Source organism: Rhinoderma darwinii, chromosome 8 (genome assembly GCF_050947455.1).
Source record: "Rhinoderma darwinii isolate aRhiDar2 chromosome 8, aRhiDar2.hap1, whole genome shotgun sequence".
Classification (NCBI taxonomy): Eukaryota; Metazoa; Chordata; class Amphibia; order Anura; family Rhinodermatidae; genus Rhinoderma; species Rhinoderma darwinii.
Genome location: NC_134694.1, coordinates 116391158 through 116413877, shown reverse-complemented (window position 1 = coordinate 116413877; position 22720 = coordinate 116391158). Strand labels below are relative to the sequence as shown.

At 41.5% G+C, this 22720-nt stretch overlaps 1 protein-coding gene across 2 annotated transcripts; it reads left to right on the top strand.

Moving 5' to 3' along the window:
- The first annotated feature begins 695 nt into the window (after positions 1-695).
- PGLYRP1 (peptidoglycan recognition protein 1) lies at positions 696-18789 on the top strand. 2 transcript variants are annotated; one of them, XM_075834510.1, is made up of 6 exons: positions 724-812; positions 9164-9431; positions 12604-12677; positions 16713-16914; positions 17759-17877; positions 18059-18789. In XM_075834510.1, exons 3-6 carry the CDS (start codon positions 12629-12631, stop codon positions 18235-18237), a joined length of 549 nt encoding a protein of 182 aa, XP_075690625.1. In that variant the 5' UTR covers positions 724-812; positions 9164-9431; positions 12604-12628; the 3' UTR covers positions 18238-18789. The 2 variants fall into 2 exon arrangements, with proteins under 2 accessions (XP_075690624.1, XP_075690625.1); XM_075834509.1 differs by lacking the exon at positions 9164-9431 and having other exon boundaries at positions 696-812.
- The last annotated feature ends 3931 nt before the right edge of the window (positions 18790-22720 follow it).

Here is a 22720-nt window from a genome sequence, read left to right as displayed (position 1 = left end):
AAAAACATACAAATAAAGCATGTATTCTAAGTACAGTGGTCCCTCAAGTTACAATATTAATTGGTTCCGGGGCGACTATTGTAAGTTGAAAATAGACCGTAACTCTGTGGAAAGCAGAGCCCCCAAAATGTCAACCGCAGATAAGAATAAAATATGGTTTAGCAGATAACTAATGCAGATAAAGCAAGTTCTCACATATAAAAGTCAGAAATACTGTACCTGCTGGAGGCTGTAAATCACTTTCTATGATGTTACTATGGCTGTGACACTGTCCAATCCGATACAGATAGTATTACAGCAAAAGCGCACGCTCTCTCTCCTTTTACAATAGGGCGTACTAGAGCCAACCAGTTCATCTACCCAATACTGAAAATTGCACTGTCTAAAACTGTACTACCAGGCACATACACAAGATGGCGCCATAGTACAATTCAGCATTACTCTGCCGAATATTTCGTAAAATAGAGTCATTTATGACTAAGAAGACCCCCACCTAATAGTGCTTCTACTATCTAGTCCACGACATGGCTTTTGATATCTCTAGGGTGCCCAACTAGGATGCAGCGATCTCCCTTCATTTTAGACATCCATCCACTCTGGGCATGCGCGTGCGTTCCACGCCTTACTAACAACACGTGGTGGAACGCACGGCCATCTTGACCGATGAGTTCCACCCAACTAGGCCCCCTCTCACAGCACTTAAAACCAGGAAGTGACCAGGGATTATCAGCGTCCATGAAGACGAGTACGATTCATAGCAGCGCTACTACGCATTATAGATTCAGATCGATCCAGTCCCCAGTACGGCTCCGGTAAGGAACCTATCATATGAGTTTAGGGAGGTGCCTATACTCCATTGTATAAAAACTCCCCCCTTTTTTGGACCAATGTAACTTCGCTTGTACAGCTAGTCCTTGTCTGTTTGTCATACTTATACTGCATGCCTTGAACCTATTTCTGTGATGCTTTCTAGTCTACGTTGTTTATGATTTACAAGATTTCTAAAATGTACCTCCATAATGTTCTTTGAAAGGGATCACCACCTGGTGAGGCGTTCAATGACGGTACTCATGATTACAATCATGGGTTCCATAAAGACATGTGCACCCCTTGCTTCCACTATTGCTACTCCACCACAATAAGCTCTTCTCTACCATCCTGCTATATTCTTATTTATGCCTTAAAGGGAATGTGTTGCCAGCAAAACATGTATTTTTTTTTTTAGTTAAACAATTAGTGTGTAGGTGATTAAACATCGTTCAAATTTTTTTTATTTTTTTCACGAGTCAGGAAATATTATAAATTGGATTCAATTGGATTCTAATTTATAACATTTCCCAGCACTGGTCACTAGATGGAGCCATTCCCAAAATTGCAGCATTGCATGTGGTAAAGCAACCACTTTGCTTTTTGCTGCAAAATTGGGAAAAAATCACTCGCTCTACTGAGCTCTGAGAATTCCCCCCTCCTTTATCCTGGCTAGTGCCGGGAGAAACGAGGGGATTGAACGGTCTAACCTCCTACACTGTGTGTCGCCATTTTTTGAGCTAACACACAGTGTAGAAGGTTTACATACAGTAGTAAACACACACAAACACGAACATACATAGAAATCTCTTACCTGCTCCTGCCGCCGTGGCTCCCTCCGGCCCGTCCGCTCCGTCTGCTGCCGCTGGTCCAAGTGCACAAGTCCGGAAGCCGCGACCGGAAGTAGTAATATTACTGTCCGGCCGCGACTTTCGGTCCACAGGAAAATGGCGCCGGACGGCGCGCATTTCAAATTGGACTGTGTGGGAGCGGCGCATGCGCAGTTCCCACACAGACGGCGTACACAGAAGTGGATGGGACGGGCCCCGTCCGCAGTCCCTATGGGACTGGAGCTGCCGTATTCCATGTCTGTATGTGTCGTTAATCGACACATACAGAAATGGAAAAAAAAATTGCAGCCCCCATAGGGAAGAAAAAGTGAAAAAAATAGAAAAAAGTAACACACAAATTAATAAAAACGTTTTTAATAAAACACTAACATAAAACTGACATGAAACAAAAATTTTTGGTGACACTGTTCCTTTAACTAGTGACGTAGATCATCATCGACGAATGGTATCCTGCCTACCCAATATGCTCATGAAATTATACATACCTGAATGTATACGACTACCTAGAACATCAGCTATCGCCCTATAACCATCTGGCGCTCCCCCTGGTGTGGTGTATGTACCTGGGATATATGCAACTGTTTCCTCCTATTGTTTTTAATCTTCATGTCAATTTCACAGCCTTATTTTTGTAAGGAATAACTATGTTAAGATTGACCCAGTTATATATTCTATACTACATCTAATATATATATATATGACATATTATGTGATGTTATGATGTATATTATGTGACAGTTCTCCAAACTCATGATATGCTTTAATTATATGTACGTATTTTTCTAGTGTCCGACGAAGGTCTTACGACCGAAACGTCGACGTCGCACATATAGCCTCTGGCATCTATCCTGAGAATCTAAATAAATATAATTTTTGAAACACAAGCAAGGTGTGCCGACTACAATTCTTAACCTTTAAAAAAGGTGGACTTAAGAAAAATAAGCAAATAATGCATGTATTCTAAGTACAGTGGTCCCTCAAGTTACAATATTAATTGGTTCCGGGGCGACTATTGTAAGTTGAAAATATTGTAACTTGAGACCGTAACTCTGTGGAAAGCAGAGCCCTCAAAATGTCAACCGCAGATAAGAAGAAAATATGGTTTAGCAGATAACTAATGCAGATAAAGCAAGTTCTCACATATAAAAGTCAGAAATACTGTACCTGCTGGAAGCTGTAAATCACTTTCTATGATGTTACTATGGCTGTGACACTGTCCAATCAGATACGGACAGTGTTACAGCAAAAGCGCACGCTCTCACTCTTCAGCTTTGAAGATCAGTCTTCTGCCGAACTGGCAAGGGGGCGTGTCTCTGCTACGGACAATGTAAGAGCTGGGGCGCGCACACACTCTCTCTCCTCGCTTTTGCTGTAACACTGTCCATATCTGATTGGACAGTGTCACAGCCATAGTAACACGCCCCCTTGACAGTACACGCCCCGTTGACTGTTCAGGGGGTTATTTAAATATTGGGGATCCAAATATAACGGCACCGATATCTAAATAACGGAGGGAGGTAGAATTTTTTTTTAAAAGTGCCCCAGAGTTTGTGCAGCCCTCCCCATTACATGCTGCACATGTATGGGGGAGGTGAAAGGTTCTCTTTAACAGTAAATTGCCCATGCTGATTGGCTGGATCTTCCAGCCAATCATACGCGCCTGAGATCCAGACCTTTTGTGACATATGTTGAATGTGGTTTCATGTTACAATGACCCAGGAAATACCATTTTATGTTGAAAATATTGTAACCTGAGGCCATTGTAACTTGGGACCACTGTATACATATATTCATAATAAATTCAGATTTATTGTTACGTGCAAGATGAGAAATAATTATACCCTATACTTTAATTATGCCCTTGATCAATAATTAGATTAAAGCACAAGTAACGTTCAGCTTTACAATTTTATTTCACAACAGAGTATAAAATATAAACTTGTAGAATATGAGAAACTATTAACCCCTTCCCTCTTTAGCCACTTTTGACCTTCCTGACCGAGCCTCATTTTTCAAATCTGACATGTGTCACTTTATGTGGTAATAACTCCGGAATGCTTTCACCTATCCAAGCGATTCTGAGATTGTTTTCTCGTGACACATTGGACTTTATGTTACTGGCAAAATTTGCTCGATATGTTCAGTATTTAATTGTGAAAAACACCAAAATTTAGCGAAAAATTGCAAAAATTAGCATTTTTCTCAATTTAAATGTATCTGCTTGTAAGACAGGCAGTTATACCACCCAAAATTGTTGCTAATTAACATCACCCATATGTCTACTTTAGATTGGCATCGTTTTTTGAACATCCTTTTATTTTTCTATGACCTCACAAGGCTTAGAACTTTAGCAGCAACTTCTCACATTTTCAAGAAAATTTCAAAAGGCCATTTTTACAGGGGCCAGTTCAGTTGTGAAGTGGCTTTGAGGGCCTTATATATTAGAAACCCCCAAAAAGTCACCCCATTTTAAAAACTTCACCCCTCAAAGTATTCAAAACAGCATTTAGAAAATGTCTTAACCCTTTACACATGTCACAGGAATTAAAGCAATGTAGAGGTGAATTTTACAAATTTCATATTTTTTTGCAGAAATAAATTTTTAGTACAATTTTTTTTATAACACAGAAGGTTTTACCAGAGAAATGCAACTCAATATTTGTTGCCCAGTTTCTGCAGTTTTAGGAAATATCCCACATGTGGCCGTAGCGTGCTACTGGACTGAAGCACCGGCCTCAGAAGCAAAGGAGCACCTGGTGGATTTTGGGGCCTTATTTTTGTTAGAATAAATTTTAGGCACCATGTCAGGTTTGAAGGGCTCTTGCGGTGCCAAAACAGTCAAAATCCTCCAAAAGTGACCCCATCTGGGAAGCTACACACCTCAAGGAAATTATCTAGGGGTACAGTGAGCATTTTGACCGCACAGCTTTTTTACAGAAATTATTAGAAGTAGGCCGTGAAAATTAAAATCAACATTTCTTCAAAGAAAATGTAGGTTTAGCGATTTTTTTTCTCATTTTCACAAAGACTAAAGGAGAAAAAGCACCGTAAAATTTGTAAAGCAATTTCTCCCGAGTAAAACAATACCCCACATGTGGTAATAACCGGTTGTTTGGAGACACGGCGAGGCTGAGAAGGGAAAGAGCGCTATTTGGCTTTTGGAGCTCAAGTTTAGCAGGAATGGTTTGCGGAGGCCAGGTCACATTTACGAAGTCCCTGAGGAGACAAAACAGTGGAAACCCCCCACAAGTGACCCCATTTTGGAAACTACACCCATTGAGGAAATTATCTAGGGGTATAGTGAGCGTTTTGACCCAACAGGTTTTTTGCATAAATTATTGGAAATAGGCCCTGAAAATGACAATCTACATTTTTTCAAAGAAAATGTAGGATTAGCTAATTTTTTCTCATTTCCACAAGGACTGAAGGAGAAAAAGCACCGTAAAATTTGTAAACTAATCTCTCCCGAGTAAAACAATGCCCCACATGTGGTAATAAACCGTTGTTTGGAGACACGGCAGGGCTGAGAAGGGAAAGAGCGCTATTTGGCTTTTGGAGCTCAAGTTTAGCAGGAATGGTTTGCGGAGGCCAGGTCACATTTACGAAGTCCCTGAGGAGACAAAACAGTGGAAACCCCCCACAAGTGACCCCATTTTGGAGACTACACCCATTGAGGAAATTATCTAGGGGTATAGTGAGCTCTTTGACCCCACAGGTTTTTTGCAAAAATTATTGGAAGTAGGCCCTGAAAATAAAAATCAACATTTTTTCAAAGAAAATGTAGGTTTAGCTTATTTTTACTCATTTCCACAAGGACTGAAGGAGAAAAAGCACCACAAAATTTGTAAATCAATTTCTCCCGAGTAAAACAATGCCCCACATGTGGTAATAAACGGCTGTTTGGAGACACGGCTTGGCTTAGAAGGGAAAGAGCGCTATTTGGCTTTTGGAGATCACATTGAGCAGGAATGGTTTGCGGCGGCCATGTCACATTTGCAAAGCCCCTGAGGGGAAAAAACAATGAAAACGCCAAAAAAGTGACACCATTTAGGAAACTACACCTCTTGAGGAATTCATCTAGGGGCGTAGTGAGCATTTTGACCCCACAGATGTTTCATAGAATTTATTAGAATTGGGCAGTGAAAATAAAAACAATCCTTTTTCTTCAATAAGACGTAGCTTTAGCGCAAATTTTTTCATTTTCGCAACAAATAAAGGAAAAAAAGAACCCAACATTTGTAAAGCAATTTCTACCGAGTACGGCAATACCCCATATGTGGTCATAAACTGCTGTTTGGGCACACGGCAGGGCTCAGAAGGGAAGGACCGCCATTTGGAGTGCAGATGTTTCTGGATTGGTTTCTGGGCGCCTGTGGGCCCAAAACAGTGGAAACCCCCCAGAAGTGACCCCATTTTGGAAACTACACCCCTCAATGCATTTACCTACGGGTGTAGTGAGCATGTTAACCCTGCAGGTGTTTTGTAGAAATTAGTGTGAACTCGATGTTGCAGAGTGAAAATGGGATTTTTTTCACAGATATGTGGACAATATGTGGTGCCCGGCTTGTGCCACCATAACGAGACAGCTCTCTAATTATTATGCTGGGTTTCCTGGTTTTAGAAACACCCTACATGTGGCCCTAATTTCTTGCCTGGACAGTCGACCAGGCTCAGGAGTGAAAGCGTACCATGTAAAATTGAGGCCTAATTTGGCGATTTACAAAGTATTGGTTCACAACTGCAGAGGCTCAGATGTGAAATAATAAAAATAAACCCCTGGGAAGTGACCCCCACTATGGAAACTGCACCCCTCAAGGCATTTATTAAGGGGTGTAGTGAGCATTTTCACCCCACAGATCTTTTCCATAAATGAATGCGCTGTGGATGGTGCAAATTAAAAATTTATATTTTTCCCTAGATATGCCATTCAGTGGCAAATATGTTGTGCCCAGCTTATGCCACTGGAGACACACACCCCAAAAATTGCTAAAAGGGTTCTCCCGGGTATGACGATGCCATATATGTGGAAGGAAACTGCTGTTTGGGCACGCTGTAGGGTTCAGATGGGAGGAAATGCCATTTGGCTTTTGGAGCGTGGATTTTGCTTGGTAGTAGTTTTGTTTGGAGTCTTACTGGTGTTTCCGTTTATAATGTAGGGCATATGTAAGCCGGGCGGAGTATATAAGGGGCATAGTCAGGTGGTATAATAACGGGGTAAAAAAAACCAATAAAATAATCCATAGATGTGTGTTACGCTGTGAAGCAATCCTTTCTGCACAGGCCGGTGTCGCACTGATAAATGGTGTCATTTCTTATCCCCCTTTTGGTCCACACTCCGCGCCTTTGTAGTTTGGGGAATTTTGCTGGGAAAGTGTTGTCCTAGTATAATACGGGCACTGTCGCTTCCAGCGGATATGTTTGGGCCCTCCCTTTCCTGGTTCCCTAATTTTAGGTCCTTGAAAAATCGCCTCTTCAAACAGAAGAAATGTTCCCCTCGGGCACAACTGCATATTTTTTTATTTCCTGACTTATTGGAGCCATAACTAATTTTATTTTTTCATAGACGTAGCGGTATGAGGGCTGGTTTGTTGCGGGACGAGCTGTAGTTATTATTGGTACCATTTTGGGGTACATGTGACTTTTTGATCACCTTTTATCCTATTTTTTGGGAGGCCAGGTAAACAAAAAAACGCAATTCTGGCACAGCTTTTTTCGTTTTTTTTTTATACAGCGTTCACCATGCGTTATAAATTACATGTTAACTTTATTCTGCGGGTCAGTACGATTCCGGCGATACCTAATTTATAGAACTTTTTCATGTTTTACAACTTTTTGCACAATAAAATTACTTTTGTAAAAAGAATGTATTTTTTCTGTCGCCAAGTTGTGAGAACCATAACTTTTTAATTTTTTTGTCGACGGAGGTGTATGAGGGCTTGTTTTTTGCGGGACGAGCTATAGTTTTTATAGGTACCATTTTTGGATACGTGTGACTTTTTGATCACTTTTTATTCTAATATTTGTAGGGCAAAGTGACCAAAAAACAGAAACTCTGGTAACGTTTTTTACGGTTTTTTTTACGCTGTTCACCGCGTGCAATAAATAATATAATATTTTGATACCTCCGGTCGTTACGGTCGTGGCGATACCAAATACATATGGTTTATTATTATTTTTCAATAATAAAGGACTTGATAAGAGTAAAAGGGGGATTGTGTTTTATTTGATTACTTGAAACTTTTACTGTTTTCAAACTTTTATTTTGTGCACTTTTTTTTACACTTTTTTATACTTTTTTTACACTTTTTCTCAAGTCCCACTAGGGGACTTGAAGTTCCAACGGTCAGATTTTTTTTTTTCTAATACATTGCACTACCTATGTAGTGCAATGTATTAGATCTGTCAGTCATTCACTGACAGCAAGCCGATTAGGCTTCGCCTCCCGGCGGGGCCTAAATCGGCTTCCGTAATGGCAGAGCAGGAGACCATTGTGTCTCCTGTTGCCATAACAGCAGTCGCCAGTCCCGATTGCCTGTCAGGGCTGGCGATCTGCTAGTAACCGCTACGATCAGCAATCGCTTTCGATTGCTGCATCGAAGGGGTTAATGGCAGGGATCGGAGCTAGCTCCGGTTCCTGCCGTTACAGGTGGATGTCAGCTGTACAGTACAGCTGACTTCCACCGCTGATGACGCCGGATCAGCTCCTGACCCGGCGCCATCTTGCCGGCAGCTACGGAAGCCGATCAGGCTCCGCCGCCGGGCGGATCTTGACCGGCTTCGGTGCTAGGCAGACCGGGAGGCCAGTATTAGGCCTCCGGTTGCCATTGCAGCCACCGGAACCCCGGCAATTTCATTACTGGGGTTCCGATGAGCTGCAAACACCTTAAGTGCAGCGATCGCGTTTGAGCGCTGCACTTAAGGGGTTAATGGCGGGGATCGAAGCTAATTTCGGTCCCCGCCGTTACAGCCGGATGTCAGCTGTAAGATACAGCTGAGATCCGGTGATGATGGCACCGGCTCAGCTTCTGAGCCGGTCCCAAACATTTGGCGTACATGTACGGCAAGATGCGGGAAGTCAGTACTTTCCATGACGTACATGTACGGCAAATGTCGGGAAGGGGTTAAGTGTTGTTGACATTGAGGCGAGATCTATTTAACATGGTAACAGAATATAAATTACTTTTATGTACATTTATTCCTTTAAGTCCTTTATTATGCCCCAAAATGAGAAATGATGTTGTAGTAAAGGTGGCCGTACATACACTCAAGATTAGGATCGGCAGTAATGCTACCAAACAACCGTGCCTTGGATCATTTATACGAACGGTCTGACCATCAATATGCCAGATCATGGACATAGCTTAAAAAAAAAAAAAAAGTGTTTTCAATTTGGCAAGTGATTGGTCATATTCACAGTGTCAGGCCACGACTGTCTGAAAAAACAAAAACAAAAAAAAACACGTTTTTTTTGTCATTTGTGTCTTGCACTCTGTTTGTGATTTCAGATTGAAGCTGGTCATACACTTTAGACATTTGGCCGACAGCAATTCCTCCCGATACAATTGAAAACTATGGCAGAGTACGGAGCCATCGGCTCCCTGCACCACCATTCTTAACAGTATGTGGCGTTGGGACTACGATGGTGCTCCATCATTTACCCTTTGACGCTTGTCGTGAGCGGCTTGGCGAAAAACATTCACTAAGTCACACGTAGCACAGACCGGAAGAGACCTGCAGAGGGATCTCCTCCATTTGTAGTGGGGACGGTGCTAGGTGAGTATTTTATTATTTATTGGGGGATTTTTACTGTGTGGGATGCACTATGGCGGAATTATACGGTCTTTGTGTGAGACACTACGGGGCATTATATACTGAGTGTGGGGGCATTATATACAGTGTGGGGGCACTATATGGGCATTCTACGGTGTGCGGAGCATTAAACTGTGTAGGGGAACTAAGGGGGGATTATATACTGAGTGGGGCACTATGGGGTGCCATTATACAGTGTTTGGGCACTATGGGGGCATTATATGGTTTGGGGGCATTATACGATATGGGGTGAATTATGTACTGTGTGTGTGGGGGGCACTATGGGGGCTATTTTATATGGGGGCATTATATAATGATATACTGGGTGTGTGGGGCATTGTGGGACATTATCCTCTGTGGGGGGCATTATATGCTGTGTGTGGGGCCTTATGGGACATTATCTGGTGTGTGGGGCATTATGGGACATTATCTGGTGTGTGGGGCATTATGGGACATTATCTGGTGTGTGGGGCATTATGGGACATTATCTGGTGTGTGGGGCATTATGGGACATTATCTGATGTGTGTGGCATTATGGGACATTATACGGTGTGGGGGGCCTTATATGCCACCTTAGACGTTTATGGCATATTCATGGGACCCGCATCTATCTCTAGAATGGGGGTGAACAACTGGTGACTCCCCTTCTGGAGTCAAGTGCGGTCCCAGTCCTGGGAGCTGCATCTTTCAGACATTTTTGCGTATCTTGTGGATATAAGGTGGGAATTACCATGTAAATTATCATCTTCGAGGAATAGCCCATAGACATTAGATAAAAGGCAGATAGCTCCTGGCTGATCAGATTTACAGAGGATTGTTAATTCATATGAATTTCCTAAAGCAAAACAGATGTCATAGGTCATGTGGGAAAACATGACATCAAATCTCCTAATGACATTAATAAAACTTAAAAAATGTGTCATGAATATAACAGACATGCGTGACTACGATGTAGAAACCATACTGTAACAATTCATGTAGGGTGAGCTTCCTAGTAACTGGTTAAAGAACACTTGGGGAGATCTATAAAAACAATTCTAAAGTTCGTTTTAACCTCTTAACGCCGAAGGACGGATATATCCGTCCTCAACAGCTGCTAGTTCGCGCAGGAGGACGGATATATCCGTCCTGTGATGGCGCGGGTACTGTCATTGTACCCACGCGATCAGCGGCAGGAGCACGGCTGTTATACACAGCCTGGCTCCTGCTGCAACTGCCGGTATCGAAGCGCTATCCGATGGTTTAACCCATCAATATTGACAGCGGCATCTAATGTGTTTGACAGAGGGAGCTCCCTCTGTCACCCCATTGGCGCCCCCGCAAATAAATCGCGGGTCGCCCTCGTGTTTCCATGGCAGCGGGGGGTCTAACAAAGACCCCCAGGTCTGTCTTCAGCATCTGCCTGTTAGGCGATGCCGGAGGCATGACCTAACAGATTGCCTGTCAGTTTTACACTGCCAGGCAATAATGCTTTGGTATACGAAATATACCAAAGCTTTATATATGCGATCGGCACATCGCATAGTGAAGTCCCCTGGTGGGACTAAAAAAAAAAAATGTCAGTTAAATAAAGTTTGTGAAAAAAAAAAAATAAATGACAGTGAAAATCAAATAAAACTACTTTTTTTGCCCAAAAAGTGGTTTTATTTAGTAAAAGTGTCAAAACAAATAACACACACACATATATGGTATCCCCGCGATCGTAACAACTTGAACAATAAAATGAACATATTAATTAAACCGCCGGATGAACGGCGTCCAAAAAAAACGAAAAAAACAACGGCAAAATTCGCTCTTTTCTCCCATTCCCCCCATAAAAAATTAAATAAAAATTAATCTATAAATCCTATGTACCCCAAAATAGTAATAATGAAAACTACACATTGGCCCGCAAAAATCAAGCCCCCATACGGCCACATTGACGGAAAAATAAAAACGTTACGTCTCCTGGAATGCGGCGATGCAAAAACAAGTAATTTTTTTCTAAAAGGCTTTTTATTGTGCAAACGTAGAAAACATATAAAACCTTTACATATTTGGTATCCCCGTAATCGTGCCGACCCATAGAATAAAGTTAACATGTTATTTACGCTGCATAGTAAACGGCGTAAATTTATAACGTGAAAATCAATGCTGGAATAGCTGCTTATTTTCAATTCTCTCCTAAAATAAAGTTAATAAAAGTTAATCAATATATTATAAGCATCTAAAAATGGTGCAATTACAAAATACAACTTGTCCTGCAAAAAACAAGCCCTTATATGGCCATGTCCACGGAATAAAAAAAAAAAGTTACGACTCTTGGAATGCGACCGTGAAAAAACAAAAAATAATCCTTGGTCATTAACGCGCAAAATGGCCCGGTCATTAAGGGGTTAATTAAACCTCAGTAAATATGTCATCTAGTCTTTCCTAAGAATAGTTGTGGTTCAATGGCTCGTTCATCGGCTGATCTGCTCGTTCATACAGCCTTAAATATTATCGTTGTCGGCAGCACATTTCCCCGTGTAACACAGACGTGATGGAAACGTGTGGGGACGAACCATCGTAGTAACAATCGTTCGTCCCCATCCATAACCAATCATCGCTCCTTGTGAAAGAAGCAACTGCGCGCCGAACTTCACACCACATTTCTGGAAACATTTCATCGATTTTCACACTTGTCTAGAAAATGTATACATGATGGAAAATCAATTCCCGAATGTATATTTATTCTCTCGATTGTTCTCTATTGTATTGGACACATGGAATTCTACAATGGGCGAAGCGCGTTGCTCCAAAGACAGACAGGCTGATATTTGTGGGGCAATTTGTATCCCCCGAGGCCCCTCCGATTAATCCTGCTCATGAAGGGAGCCATTACAATAACTAGAGTATATTAGGGAATTTCTGGTTATGCCAGTAGATAAGGGTGCAGAACATTTCAGATCCTCCAGCCCCCCCTGACTTGTGTGGTAATGGGGGTTTTTCTTTTACGGTAAAACAAGGAAACCCTGAGTTCCACCATTGTCCAAGATTTCCCAACCGATCTCATGTTATATAGTGAGTACAGGAAGCATCACAGATACTTCTGCATTCAGACCAGGAGCCGCCGACACATCACTCATTCGTTTTCTACATGATCTTTGCCTTGCAGTGAGCCGGTCCTTCGTCCTGACACCATGATCCGTTTGCTTGTGCTTCTGTCCGTGTCCTGCATGGTAACACACGGTAAGCTTTAACATATTTTATGTCATTACTTTTGTAAACTATATTGGATTTTTATAAAGCAAAAATATTATAAAACAAAAGCAAAAATATCGTCCTAGATCCACACAGCGCCCATTCACTTTAATAGTATTGAAGCCATTTCTATGCTGAGAAAAGAGACCGGGGACCTTTGTTCTCAGGATTGATGGGGTTTCATATGTCGGTTTCCCATCAATTACTCTTTTATGGGATATATATTAAAATAATTTTATGAAAGCATTTTAGAGTGCATGTAAAGTCATTGCAGCTCACACTAGGACATGCCATATCACTTGGATTTGTTTAACATTTGTTCCCCCTTTAATTTTAATGCGGGAAAGAAAACACTTGTAAAAAGAACTTCTGGAAAGCTGGCTTCCCATAAAAGTCATTTTAGGGACATTTCCTGGAACTTTTTTGTTGTGACCATGATACCAGCCAAGTACAAATGCTGTTTATGCGGTACTTTAGTATCATAGCTTTTTGCTGCGTAACTACTGTGTGTATTTGACCTTTCCAACTCTGAACATCACTTTACAGTTGAAAGGGTTTTCTAGCCGCCCTTGTATTACAAGGATGGCCACTCGGCTGAATTGCCACTATGTAATGCCACATTTTGGGGAAATGCCTGGCTGGCCACAAGAGCAGGTCCATGGGAGCATTCTAAAAGGGGTTATCTCTGATGAGTCAACCGCTATATAGTTGATATAAAAAGTTGAGTCACTTTGTACATAGATGCCATTACTTATTCTGTACTGATCCGGAGTTGCATCCTAAAAAAAAAAAAAATGTCCTGTATTATACTCCAGAGCTGCACTCACTATTCTTCTGGTGGAGTCACTGTGTACATACATTACATTACTTATCCTGTACTGATCCTGAGTTACATCCTGTATTATACTCCAGAGCTGCACTCACTATTCTTCTGGTGGAGTCACTGTGTACATACATTACATTACTTATCCTGTACTGATCCTGAGTTACATCCTGTATTATACTCCAGAGCTGCACTCACTATTCTGCTGGTGGAGTCACTGTGTACATACATTACATTACTTATCCTATACTGATCCTGAGTTACATCCTGTATTATACACCAGAGCTGCACTCACTATTCTGCTGGTGGAGCCACTGTGTACATACATTACTTATCTTGTACTGATCCTGAGTTATATCCTGTATTATACTCCAGAGCTGCACTCACTATTCTGCTGGTGGAGTCACTGTGTACATACATTACTTATCTTGTACTGATCCTGAGTTATATCCTGTATTATACTCCAGAGCTGCACTCACTATTCCGCTGGTGGAGTCACTGTGTACATACATTACATTTCTTATCTTGTACTGATCCTGTGTTACATCCTGTATTATACTCCAGAGCTGCACTCACTATTCTGCTGGTGGAGTCACTGTGTACATACACTACATTACTTATCCTGTACTGATCCTGAGTTACATCCTGTATTATACTCCAGAGCTGCACTCACTATTCTGCTGGTGGAGTCACTGTGTACATACATTACATTACTTATCCTGTACTGATCCTGAGTTACATCCTGTATTATACTCCAGAGCTGCACTCACTATTCTTCTGGTGGAGTCACTGTGTACATACATTACATTACTTATCCTGTACTGATCCTGAGTTACATCCTGTATTATACTCCAGAGCTGCACTCACTATTCTGCTGGTGGAGTCACTGTGTACATACATTACATTACTTATCCTATACTGATCCTGAGTTACATCCTGTATTATACACCAGAGCTGCACTCACTATTCTGCTGGTGGAGCCACTGTGTACATACATTACTTATCTTGTACTGATCCTGAGTTATATCCTGTATTATACTCCAGACCTGCACTCACTATTCTGCTGGTGGAGTCACTGTGTACATACATTACTTATCTTGTACTGATCCTGAGTTATATCCTGTATTATACTCCAGAGCTGCACTCACTATTCTGCTGGTGGAGTCACTGTGTGCATACATTACATTACTTATCCTGTACTGATCCTGTGTTACATCCTGTATTATACTCCAGAGCTGCACTCACTATTCTGCTGGTGGAGTCACTGTGTACATACACTACATTACTTATCCTGTACTGATCCTGAGTTACATCCTGTATTATACTCCAGAGCTGCACTCACTATTCTGCTGGTGGAGTCACTGTGTACATATATTACATTACTTATCCTGTACTGATCCTGAGTTACATCCTGTATTATACTCCAGAGCTGCAGTCAAAATTTTTTGGGTTTTTATTGGAATCCGTCAACAACATTGTCAGAGACACCCCTAACAGCTTAGCTGAGCTCATATAATGCAGGGGGCAGTACGTCATTAGATGACTGTACATACATACAGTGCCTGGTGTACATATGACAATTTTCACAATGCAAATCACCAAAGTAAGCTCAATGCAGACTACAAGTCAGGTAGAAGTTCTGGGAGATTTGAGCTCTGAAGCCCGCATATTTGTGAATGCAGCCCTGGACTAGAATAAAGGTTGTACTTCAGCACCAGTACAAGATGAGTAATGTAATGCATTTACAAAGTGACTCAACATTTTATGTAGTTTATATCTATATGTGAACTGGAAAATAGTTTTAAAATGTTAACATCCACTTAAATGTTTTGTTTTTGGAGCTATTGTGATGAAATACTTATCAAATTACTTTTTAGTGCATGATCCCCTAATAAATAAAAATGTCTAAAGAAACATTCCCTAACATATACCATGAATTTATAGAAATCATGTCCTGTACAGTTCATATTCCCAGATCCTGTTCTGGAAATCCATCAGCAGACTGCAGGCTTCCTTTAATGGCAGCTTGCATTCTGCCTATTGAACAGTATGTATCGGATGTCATAAAATACGACTGTTGATCATATATACATATTAGCACAGATGTGTTTTACAAAATTTCCATATGCATGTGCAACATTTCCGTAAATATGATGCATGGCTGAGGAATCTGAGCCATTTCCACAGACAAAAAACATCGAGCAAAGTCCACTTTTTATACCGCCACTCCCTGTGACTGCTGATTGGTCCCGTGTGGCTACCATAAACTACTGTAATGTCATTTCCATGGCGCGATTCCAACAATGAGTAGAAAACCTGATATTTTTGCAATTGCCTATTAATACTTCATGATCTTTATAACTGGAGTCTGACCGCTTTCCTTGGAGCTGGATAGATTTGCTTGTGATGTGCCGCTCCCCTCTTATCACGATAGAAGGGGCAGGCGGAGTGCAGTATGACACATGAACACATTTGCTTAGCTCAAGATCAGGCTCAGCGATCATGACCTAAATTAAAATAACAATTGAACGTGTAACCGATTACGATTAATGAACGATTATTTAGACCCCACCCTTTTTGCATGCCACGCCCCCTATTTGCATGCTACACCATCCCTTTATCCCTTGAGCCTGCTGTATACTACTGTATATAATATACTCTGACATTGCCCCCATACAGTATATTGCCCCCATAGTGCTCCTCACCCAGTAGAATGCCCCATAGCTGCCCACATAGTGCCTAATAAAAATAATAATATACATACTCGCCTAACCCCGTTCCAATCACGAGTAGAGGAGATCCCTCTGCTCCTCCGGTCTGTGCAGCTCGGCACAGACAGGCACAATGATGCCATTGCCTCGTGTCCGGCGGTTTCGTTTTTTTCGGTTAATTGCCATCCCTAGGCTGACGTCATGAAGATCACCTAATGACATTGTAACTATGGGCATCATGGAAGCGGATAGACTTAGAGGATGGCAGAAGCATCAATCCTCCAAGCAAACCCCTTTCAGTTTTGCCCGGAGTATCTTTGAGTATCCCAGAGGATCCTCAAGCCTCCTTGGTCCGTTCTCTATATTTTCTCACATGGCACAATGCTCAGATTTCGTGGCGTCCGTGTAAGGCAAACATTCCTGTGATTTTATGGTGATCTTACGGAGGGATACATTATATAAAACGTTTCCTTTTTCTTATTCTTCAAGGTTGTCCAACTATTGTATCCAGGGCTCAATGGGGAGGCAAGAAGCCAACGTGCAGCTCCCGGCTGACGACTCCTGTACCTAATGTGATAATCCACCACACGGAAGGCGCTTTCTGTAACTCCAGGACGACATGCAGCGCCCAAGTCAGGAACATACAAGATTATCATATGAAGTCCAGAGGCTGGTGTGACATCGGATACAAGTGAGAGAAAAAACAAGAATGGAGGTCGTTGTAGAATGAACATGAAATAATTGTTATAGCTCTATGTACACATGCACGTGGCCATACTGATCTCGGCACCCTTTGTAGATCCATAATACATTGCCTATGAAAATGTATGGACCCTACTATACCTCTGCATGCCTATACTGTTTTTTTTCTGTCGGATTCTATATGAATGTGTCATATTAAATAACGTGCCATTATTTTTTTCGGAGTATTATAGAGGTGTTTTCCCCTAGAAGCACAGTACGGAGCCTCAGGGACTCTGTGCCCCCATAAAGCCTCCCCACACAGCTCTGCAATGTACAAGAGGTCGAACAGTCACTCAAATCATCTCTGGGTTCACAAGAAAAATTACAGAAAGTCTACAATTTAGGGCTCGCCTCATAGGCACTCCATGTACCACTATAGGATGACTCTTTATAGCACAATGTTATGGCCATATACTTCTGTAACAAGGCATCTGATGGAGCACGTAGCTTTTTTTCCCTATTGGATTCCATATGAAACCAACAGAAAAAAACCTCTGAATGAGATCTAAGCCATATATATGGGTAGAGTAGGCCCACGTAGACTGCTGTAGGTGCCGTATTACAGCTCTTTACAACTCCGAGCTTGTAGGGAGGCATAATACAGCTGTCTGCTTGACACCATAGCCCTATCGTATTAGGAAAGTAAATGAGAGAAGGTTGAAAGCAAGACTGTTACCCGAAAAATGCAAGCGAACGCTATAAAATTATAAAAGTTTAAAAAAGCAAAGAAAATGAAAGAGAGATGGTTAGTGTTGTAGATTATTTCATAGTTTACTTCGTTCTCCACACAGTTTCCTAATCGGAGAGGATGGCCTTGTGTATGAAGGCCGCGGATGGACGACACTCGGAGCACATGCGAAATCCTACAACCCCATCTCCAGTGGCATCAGCTTTATGGGATCATTTACTGGTAAGTGGCGGCTTGAGAGAAATCACTGTCATTTTTGGCGTAACGATATGTGATGGCGGGGGGGGGGGGGGGCTTCGTGGTAGTTCCTCTGCCTGTAAAATATTAGTTGGTGCTAAATACAAAAATTGTATTTTCCCTCAGTCCTTCAATCGTTTGCTTGAGCTTTCTCTTGTTTTCTCAGCTCGTGCTCCCAACAATGCTGCTCTTAATGCAGCCAAGAGTCTCGTCGCTTGTGGAGTCGCCAAAAATTTCATTAAAGGAAATTATGTACTGAAGGGACATCGCAATGTGATGAGCACAACTTGCCCAGGTGACGGCTTGTACAGGGTCATTCAGGGGTGGCCACACTTTAAGCCTTGAGGTGACTGTTCCAGCTGATCCTACGCCTCGCAACTCAAGTCCAGACATTGTATTGGATTCAAGAATACTTAATAAAGCTTCAAGAAAAGCCAAAGCGAAGGCTTCATGCACACGACCGTGCCCCTAATTACGTCCTGTAATTAAGACAGTCGGCCTTTTTTACGGGCCGTGCTCCCATTATAAAGTATAGGAGCTTGGTTTGTAAAATAAAAATATAGGACATGTCCTATTTTTTTTCGGCAGGTTTTTTACGGCACGGACACCCTCCCGCAGACATACGGGAAGGTGTCCGTCGAACATAGAAATTAATGGGCCCATAATTACGGTTCATAATTACGGTCAATTTTACGGTCATGTGCGTGGGGCCTAACAAGATGCTCAGTTTATGCCATAGTGGTTGTCATGCCGGCTTCTCCAAACATTTATCTGGACATATTTTAGAACATAGCGAAATGCGTAATGTAACGGTGAAGCCATTGCTCTCATTAACTATTGTGGTCTTTGATCAATTTATGACCTTTAAAAACCAATAAAAATATAAAGAACCATAAACATTGGATTCAATATTGCATTATGTGCGGCCAGGATTAGAGAAGAAAAATGTAAACCTCCAACTATCCAGACTGGTAGAAATTCTTTGTAGTTGATAGAGAATGTTTTATAAAATCTGCATCAAATATGGAAAAAGTGCAAACACGGAGCTCTACACACTGCGATATCCTGCAAACGTCAAACAACTAGTTAGATTTTAGTTTATAACCGTTTTGCGTATACAGCTCTTAAGCAGACCTATGAGTCTCCATTGTTACCGATTACAAGCAAACTGATCCAGCTGTCATACTCTCTTCTATCCGCACTCTATTTCCTTCTAGCATACATTTTGTAGGTTAACAAAAAATTATAAATATGAATCCAGCCTATCCTCTCCACCCCTCCGTGCTTCATGTGCTGTCACTTAAAGAGGCTCTGTCACCAGATTTTGCAACCCCTATCTGCTATTGCAGCAGATCGGCGCTGCAATGTAGATTACAGTAACGTTTTTATTTTTAAAAAACGAGCATTTTTGGCCAAGTTATGGCCATTTTTGTATTTATGCAAATGAGGCTTGCAAAAGTCCAAGTGGGCGTGTTGAAAAGTAAAAGTACAACTGGGCGTGTATTATGTGCGTACATCGGGGCGTGTTTACTACTTTTACTAGCTGGCCGTTCTGATGAGAAGTATCATCCACTTCTCTTCACAACGCCCAGCTTCTGGCAGTGCAGATCTGTGACGTCACTCACAGGTCCTGCATCGTGTCGGCCACATCGGCACCAGAGGCTACAGTTGATTCTGCAGCAGCATCCGCGTTTTCAGGTAAGTAGCTACATCGATTTACCTGCAAACGCCGATGCTGCTGCAGAATCATCTGTAGCCTCTGGTGCCGATGTGTCCTCGCTCGTCCGACACGATGCAGGACCTGTGAGTGACGTCACAGCGTGATCTCTCGAGAACACGGCTGTGTCTGCACTGCCAGAAGCTGGGCGTTCTGAAGAGAAGTGGATGATACTTCTATACACAACGCCCAGCTAGTAAAAGTAGTAAACACGCCCCGATGTACGCACATAATACACACCCACTTGGACTTTTACTTTAAACACGCCCACTTAGACTTTTGCAAGCCTCATTTGCATAAATACAAAAATGGTCATAACTTGGCCAAAAATGCTCGTTTTTTAAAAATAAAAACGTTACTGTAATCTACATTGCAGCGCCGATCTGCTGCAATAGCAGATAGGGGTTGCAAAATCTGGTGACAGAGCCTCTTTAAGCTTCCCTGTCCTCTGTCCATGCGTGATTCCTCTTGTTCCTAAGTTCAAACCCGCTGCTATTCTACTTAAAGAAAATGTAAAAAATAAAAATATTAAATGCAGTATAATAATAATTTTATATGCACGCACACGCGCACGCACCCCCCCATATCTCCAGCTCGTAAGGTGTTGCTGGTATTTAGTGGTTAGCACCTACAGAAAGTAGTCTGTGGGAGAACTGGAGGACTAGCAGCATGGTCATGGGACCCAAGGCTCATTCATGAAGGATAGACCGATCACACGGAAGAGCTACTGTAGCAGAAATTGCTGAGAAAGTTACTGCTGGCTATGATAGAAATGTGAAAAAAGATAGGAGGGAACCTCCAGCTCACCTTAGGGCAGTGAATGAATTTGGTGCCCTTGTTGCGCCAGGATCCCCGTGTCGGCACACGTCAGTAGAGACACAAAAGACAGTAGATGTGATCCAGCGCAGGGAGAAATAAGTCCAATTTCCAAGTAAGTTAAAATGGAAACTCGTTCCAATTTTATTGATATGACGTAAAAAACATCAGGAGACTTGGCTCCTGCAGAAGAAAGGTGAATGAATGGAGAAAAGGTAGGTGTGTGGAGCCTACGCGTTTCAGACGATCTCCTCGTCCTTAATCATGGCTGAAGAATAAGTGATTTGACTGTTGGGGTGAGAACTTATATCCGGTTTGATACAGGTGTATTAAATTGCGGTTCAGGAGACTGGAGGTGGAACGCAACCGCGTGACCAGTCTCACGTCGTGTCCTATCCTCCGTCAAACCCAGATATCTGTGACTCACAGCACCAGGACCCGGGATGAAATCGTGGTAAGTATATATGTGGCTATCTTATATATTTATTAATAGCAATCAGCTACATCTATTTTGATCTTTGAAAAACGGGAGGGTTACGACGTAAATATAAAAGGAACAAAATTATATGTATGTTTGGGCTCGACCGGATATAAGCTCTGGATGACAAACACCCCATTCATCAAAATACAGTTTGGTGTGAAAAAGGATAGTGTGAATGCACCCAAGGTGCGAAAAATCTAAAAGAAATAAATAAAATGTGACTAGCACTGGCGTATATATCTCCATGCATTTAAACTTTTGTTTTGACATCGAAGTAGTGTAGTGTACCCAAAGTACAACAAATCAAATTTGACAGTTTACGGTTGTTAGTTTACTACTACCTATACAATAAGAGTGTATGGACTGTATTGACCCTCTGGCACCAGAAATAATGGCCATATATTGTGGTATGGACGAATCTCACAACATTTACTACCCCTTGAGCTTGTTTGTTAATTAAAGGCAAAAAACCTTTTTATTGATATATAATACAACTCATAGGTATACAGGGAAAAACTACCGCTCATACGAATATGTTTATATACTTATCAAATAAGGGGTTCAGGCTTCAAAATTGAACATTTACTTTGCTATTAATTTGATATTTTTCTGTAACGAAACAATGTTCATAGTAACAAATTAAAACAAAGCTGGCCAGGACTATAGTGTCCCTTCCCATGTTGGAATTATATTCGCATTTTAATACGAGGGAAAGCCGTCGGGGTAAAACTAGGCACGCTGACCCCGACACTAGGAAATCCTTGGATGAAAACTCGGAAGTTTATTATCCAACAAGTTCTGGATTGTTGATATTTTTGATCGAACTTTATGTTTATTTTATTGAAACTAAGCCAATAATTTACAAGATGGAGGTTGTAAAAGAAATGATCTAATAATAAAACATAAGTTCCTTCCTCAAATTGAGTCCATGAGGGTGCCTTGTTTTTAGACGAAAAATCCAAAAAGCCTCCCTGCCCAACGTTTTATGTTTCAAATTACCACCCCGTTTCGGTGTATATACCTTTTCAATAGCATAGCATTTCAGTGAGTCTGTGGACCTGTTATGGTGTTGGATAAAATGTTTGGCTGCATTCGATGTATTTACAATATTAGGGTTTCTAATATAACTCAAATGTTCTAAAAACCTCTGTTTAAATTTTCGATTGGTGCAGCCTATGTACTTCAGATTACATGAAGTACACTCCAACACATAGATCACAGACTCACTGTTGCAATTAATATAATTCTTGATGAAAAAATTGTAAGTATCTGTTGAGTCCGAAAAGCTTTTTCTAGGGGAAACATAGGAACAGGTTTTACAGGGATGTGTGCCACATTTGAAAAATCCCCTTTGTTCCAACCACGAGCTTTTATGTATATCTGGTCGTAGCATCGATGGAGCCACAACATTGCCTATCGTGGGAGCTTTCCGGGCAACTATTCTACATCCTTCTTTTAAGATATTGTCAAGAATTTGGTCCTCCTTGAGTATAGGTAAATGTTTGAGGATAATATTCTTTATTAATGAGAATTGATTACTATATTGAAGAATAATAGCCGGTTTATTTGAATCCAATGTTGGGTATTTCTTTTTGTTAGTGAGCATGTCCTCCCTGTTTTTTTTGGAAGTTATCCTGGATGCTCTTTCAAGTATCCAGTTAGGATATCCCCTATTGCGTAACCTTTTGGAGATTGTATTTTGTTCCGCAAGAAAATTCGCCTCCGTATTGCAGTTACGTCTAGCCCTATGTAGTTCACCCACGGGAATGGAGGTAACTGTTTGTCTAGGGTGATTACTCTTCGCGTGCAGAATA

Bases quoted from the DNA above. Each gene is read 5' to 3' on its own strand.
- PGLYRP1 (XM_075834509.1), top strand. From the start codon at position 736: ATGAAGACGAGTACGATTCATAGCAGCGCTACTACGCATTATAGATTC. The intron at 813-12,603 runs GTAAGGAACCTA...TTTGCCTTGCAG, and splicing joins CAGTCCCCAGTACGGCTCCG to TGAGCCGGTCCTTCGTCCTG. The intron at 17,878-18,058 runs GTAAGTGGCGGC...TTGTTTTCTCAG, and splicing joins CTTTATGGGATCATTTACTG to CTCGTGCTCCCAACAATGCT.